We start from the raw sequence: 6,313 nt of genomic DNA on the forward strand, positions 1-6,313 counted from the left end.
TATATCAATAGGAAAACAGGTACTATTTTAACGTCCTGTTTGTGGGACAAATAATGGTCAGATAAACATTCAGAAACCATACGAACTGACAGAGCAAATATACTTGTAATAAGTGTATAAGACACAAGGCGTGTGCTCTTTGATATTACAGGTTCGAGACAAGCCATTACGGGAAGTAGTGATAGTGTCATCCTAGCACAGATACTGATTGGACTTTAGACCAGAGCGATGAACGTATCCAACCCAGTCCGTTATCTCTTTCATTTCGATTTGCGAGGGGACATGGAGTACGGACGTGGTTTTACAATGGGATGGCACAAAGAGGTTGGGAGAACAAGGAGAAATATAGGCCGTAAGGGCGGATAGTCTTAGATGAGTAGAGTATCCGCTTTAATACAGGATCTCTTCTCCCACTTCCCCCGCCGTCGTACGCAAGCTATTTTAGAACCTAGAGCTTCTAACCAGTACAACTTAGAACTACGTCACAACTCGGCCCATTCATGGGTAGGAGGAGATGTAGGTTTTATGAACACGGCGAGTAGAGACCCACTGTTCTTTCTAATACACTGCTTCGTTGACTACATCTGGTGGCGCTTCCAACAGCAACAGATCAATCGTAACATCGACCCTTCGTCTGACTACCCGAGTAATTACGGTCCATATGCACATCGTCCGAACGCAAGGATGGAAGGAATATCAGGATACCGTAACAGTGACGGATACTCTAACCACTGGACCAGAGATATCTACACTTACCAAATGTCTCCGGAGTGCCCAGACTGTGGCGGGTCTTCGTGGCTGACATGTGTAAGAGGCGAATGCGTTTCAAAAGCTAGAAAACGCGAAAGGGAGTCCCATCATGCTCTTTCTTCTGGATTGAAAAAACAAACCAATGTTTTCGACACAGAGCATCAACGAAAGAGTCAACAGACAGGTGGTTTTAAGAATTTAGATACATCGAAAGGGAGAAAATCCTCCATCCAAAATTCTTTCGAAATAAATGGTGACGTAAGCTCCGATCTTTGGGCATTTCTACCAGTGAAGGTGACAAACTCAGATGCTCTGTCGGCATCCCAACCTAACTATAATACTACTGTATACCAACATTGCAAGCGTTCCCGAAATGAGACTTTAAATGTTCTCGTTCGCATAGATGGTTTGAACTACGACGGACATTTTATTGAACATGCACTGACTGACGAACGCCTATCCCTTTTATCACGTTACGCGTACGTGGCAATCAAACGCCCTAATGATCACCATGTAGATGTTATGGCTACTGCGCATGACGAATGTGGACGAATGTGTAGACCCATGTGTAAGGTTAAAGGTCACCGGGAGTTCACACCCTGTAGCGGACACATGCGCATTACACCAAATGACAACGACATGTTTGCACCCACCATAGCAGATGCAATGTTGAAAGTATGGAAGAACAATACGGATGAAAACACAACCCTATCCTCCCTGGACAAGAATATTTATCTTTCTTTTGTCTGTGACTCTACATAAGAGAACCAATGGAACTTAAATGAAAATTGATTCTTCATGAATATATTCATATTCTTGTGATCTTAACAAGAAAATAAAGTTATTGAACAATTATTGCACATTTTTCATATACATGGTTTCTATAACACAAAACTTACACCACTGTACATTTTAACTTATTTATTCATATCGCCTATAACTCGTGTTACAATACGTATCCCACAAAGCCCTCAGACACACAAATGTCATATATCAGATGTAATAAATTTGTAAAATGTTGTTTTTATCCGTTTTGTGGTGAGAAAAGCACCAACAAGAAGATGAAATCGAGGTTGACCTATGTCATTCTCTACTAAAGAACACATTTTCGGTGTACTGGAAAATAACTACCTACACTATTTTTTCGAGAGAACGGTTTCTGTGTCAAACAAATGGGCGACACCTGAAGGACTGTCGGGGATGAAATGAAGAGAGAATAGAAAGTGGAGACAACTCTTGATATTACTCTTAAACGGGGCCAGTTTCATTAGGGTAGGAAAAACATACCAGAGTTTGAAATCATATAAGAATTTAAATTTATTTATCACCTGTGACATTGAATGAAAATCAAGGTCATGCATTTAAACAACCTTGGTAGTCCATTATATAATAATATACCGACAATAAATCTTAAAGATAAAATTTTATTGATTTTTCTATAAAAACATTAAACAGGAAGGTAATTTATTGGGCATGTAACGAGCACCTGTTCCAAGGTAAAAATCACAAGCCACCAACTCGAAAGCTTTAGATTTTAAATTAATCTATTTTTTCCACAGAAAAAAAAAATCATACAAAGGACTAGATATGATAATGGCTCTTTTTGGCCCCTAAATCTACCAAATTTCAAACAAAGTATTTAGAAATTAATTTGCTGCGTTTGAAATATTGAATATGCCCCTGATAAAAACTTAATGATATTTTTGTTGACAGAAAGTATGTTTCACTTGCTATTAAATACAACCATGGTAACTTTGCATAAATTAAGCCAAATTTGAAAATTTGGCGATCAAATTTTGGGCATATTTTTTGATAGTCATTCTCTATTCTTTAAAACAATCAATAGAGCGCAAACCTAGAAAACAGCACTTTAATATTTTAAAAGTGAATTAGCAGACACGAAGAGAATTACATCAATGTTGAGAAATATTAAAGTTCTGTTCTAGCAAATGCTACTCCTATGTTAACCTAGATATGAAAAAACTACGATAAAAACTCGTCAATTTTGATGAATGTGTTTTCACATTTTGGCATAATTTATGTATAAAACTCAAAAAACTGGTTGTCATAGGCGCAACTAGAAACTGCTATATAACTACCTAATAGCACTATCTAAATATGTCCAAGTATGTAGTTAATATTTGAATGCAAGATTAACATCTTAAAATAACAAGCTTTGAAAAATAGCGGATTTGGGGGCCAAAAAATACCCTTACCATACCTAGTCCTTTGCCACATGTTCCCTTATTTTACCTTGCCCCTCAAGCCCCATGGGGACCAAGCCTACCATTTATAAAAAAAACTGGTTCTCCTTCACCTAAGGAAGCTTCAGTCCGAATTCAAACAAAATTCCTTCATTACTAAAGAATCACCTAGTGGGCCATGACCCTCTAGCCCATGGTAGACCATACCCACAGTTTAAACAAAATGACAGAGTGACCTCCCCTGATTGAGTATGGACGGCTTTCGCTCACCTCTGATAAAAATGTGAAGAAATCCCATTAGACGGATCACGGAGGACGTATAAGTTTGGAGAACATGCGGGAAAAGATAAGTGCTAGCAAATGAGTCATTTATATCATTGCAATACCCTGTAAACTCTTACATATTGGTTCTTCAACTTCAATGCCTTTGTGTACCTGTGATCACCCATGCGTATAATCGGTGTAAACAAACTACTGCACGAGTATTTACGTTACATACATGTACGGGCCATACACATCCACTCCTGAAAGATACAGTAAACGGAATCGCTCTGAACTCTCGTCCACTACAACCCCGTCCCCATCATTGGCTAGAGACATTAAACGGACCAAATCCACTGATTTTCTTAACGAGAGTAACATCAGTCCTACGTCCTCTAGATCATCTGTAGCTCCGAATATGTCATCAGACCCATCTATACCGGCACCTTGCGAAAATGGTCAGCAGTTTCTTGCTAATCAAACCCCTTTCTCAAATCAGTTCCAGCAGCAGCTGATGATGAACGCACTGACGTCTCAAGGGGTCATTCCCCAGCAGTTTATTCAGCCTAATAGTAGTATATCCGACTCGGACATAGACCGTATTGCCAAAGCTGTCCGGAGTTTATTACTTGATGATATAAACGCCATCGTCCAAAACCAAATTGCTCCTTTGACTGCTCGTGTCAAATCACTTGAAACAGATAATGAAAATCTCAGACACCAAATCGATGACCTAGAGCAATATGGTCGTCGACCATTAGTCAGATTTTTCTGGTTTCCCTGAAAATGAGCGTGAAAATACCACCGACATCGTGCTCCAGGCTACTGCCGCTTGTGGGATAAATTTGGGTCCAGAAGATGTCGAACGATCTCATCGGGTAGGGAAATTCGGTTCAAACCAGTCTAAGCCACGCCAAATTATCATGCGTCTTCGCTCTGTGGACACCAAGTTTCTTCTGCTGAAATCCGCCAAAAACTTTCGAAAAAATGAAAACTATAAACATATATCGGTTAATGAAGATCTGACAAAACTACGCAGCCAACTCGCCTATTTCGCCAGACAGACTGTCAAAAACGGTCGTGCTTCTCAGACCTGGACCACAAATGGAAAAGTCATGATCAGAGACCGAAATGAGCGCGTGTTCACCATCAAAACGGAACGAGACCTCACTGCATTTGGCCATGTCATGGACACTTGACCTCTGACTATCAGATTACACGGAACATGTATAATAATGTAGCAGGTAGTAGACCATTCTGGTCTGCAGTACACATGGACTTTAGTGTACACCGCTACATTACAGCTACATCTATACTGTTACCTATCTCGATGCAGTGATGACTTTGTAATGATTCGTAAATTGCCTTTCACAATTATGGAAAATAACAATGTGATATGCTTTATCTACTGTATGCTACAAATACACTACGATTATATGTCATGCCAAACCATGTATGTTGAGCAGTGGTTGTATTAAGTAATACATATATATATTAAATGGTGTAGGCATGTTACATATTTATGCACACAATTAACCATGTCGATTGATGTATGTTTTACATATATCTACGTCACATGTGATATACGTATGTTGTACATTATATTTACGTCACCAGAGATATGTATGTTGCACGTTATATTTACGTCACAAGAGATGTATGTTGTGCGTTATATCTACGTCATAAGTGATATACGTATGTTGTACGTTATATCTACGTCACATGTGATATACGTATGTTGTACGTTATATTTACGTCACAAGATATATATGTATGTGTACGTTATATCTACGTCATAAGTGATATACGTATGTTGTACGTTATATCTACGTCACATGTGATATACGTATGTTGTATGTTATATTTACGTCACAAGATATATGTATGTGTACGTTATATCTACGTCATAAGTAATATACGTATGTTGTACGTTATATCTACGTCACATGTGATATACCTATGTTGAACGATATATTTACGTCACAAGATATATGTATGTTGTACATTATATCTACGTCAAGAAATGCACGTAAGCCGTGCGTTATACCTACGTTAAATGTATGTATGTTGTACGTTATATCTACGTCAAGAAATGCACGTAAGTCGTGCGTTATACCTACGTTAAATGTATGTATGTTGTACGTTTATATCTGCGTCAAATGATGTAGGTTTGTTGTACGTTATATCTGCGTCAAATGATGTATGTAAGTTGTACGATATATTTACGTCAAGAAATGCATGTAAGTCGTGCGTTATATATACGTCACTTCGACAATTCAAAGTGATATACAGTACGTATGTTGTACGTTATATCTAAGTCACAAGTGATATGTATGTTGTACGTTATATCTACGTCAAGAAATGCATGTAAGTCGTGCGTTATATCTACGTCACTTCAACAATTCAAGTGATATACAGTACGTATGTTGTACGTTATATGTACGTCAAATGATGTATGTATGTTGCACTTTATATCTATGTCAGGAAATGCATTTATCACAAATCCGCCTTTTATCCAGTGATTTTTGTTTTCATCAAGGTCAATTGAATATGTATGTTGTACATTATATCTACGTCAGTATGATGTAATGTATGTATGTATGTATGTATGTAGTATGTATGTCTATATATATTACATATGTAGTATATATATTCCTCGTTTACTATATTACCCCTACACTACAAAAAAAAAGTTATTTTACCCCTCTTATTTCTAGTTACCAAGCATTATATTACTATACCCTGAGCGTTCCCCTCCTCCATATACTAAGTATGTTATCGTGCACTTTCTGTCCTCCGGATCCCTCTTTCATTCTTATTAAACTCCAAATGTTTTCTATTCTTGTTTTCTCTGTTTCCTCCTCTGCTAGGAATCATCTTTCCCCCACCCCTTTCTTCCAATCTTACATTTTTTTTCTATCCTCCCCCCTCCCCCCTTCCTTTAGATTTACTGAATGTTTTTATAGTTCCTTCTCCCCTTACCCAACCCCACCCCTTGTTGCTCAACATGTATCTGACTTCATCTTTACATCAAGACACCTATTCTGGCACTTCATTTTTTCTTCTCTTTAACCCCGGGATTACATAATGCCAATTAA

At 38.0% G+C, this 6,313-nt stretch overlaps 1 protein-coding gene across 1 annotated transcript; it reads left to right on the top strand.

Moving 5' to 3' along the window:
- Positions 1–372: 372 nt before the first annotated feature.
- Positions 373–1,770, top strand: LOC138336662 (uncharacterized). The gene has a single exon (XM_069286194.1). It carries the CDS (start codon positions 373–375, stop codon positions 1,510–1,512), a length of 1,140 nt encoding a protein of 379 aa, XP_069142295.1. The 3' UTR covers positions 1,513–1,770.
- The last annotated feature ends 4,543 nt before the right edge of the window (positions 1,771–6,313 follow it).

The sequence above is a fragment of the Argopecten irradians genome, chromosome 12 (genome assembly GCF_041381155.1).
Source record: "Argopecten irradians isolate NY chromosome 12, Ai_NY, whole genome shotgun sequence".
Lineage (NCBI taxonomy): Eukaryota > Metazoa > Mollusca > Bivalvia > Pectinida > Pectinidae > Argopecten > Argopecten irradians.

Coding starts and splice junctions, on each gene's coding strand:
- LOC138336662 (XM_069286194.1), top strand. CDS start 373: ATGAGTAGAGTATCCGCTTTAATACAGGATCTCTTCTCCCACTTCCCC.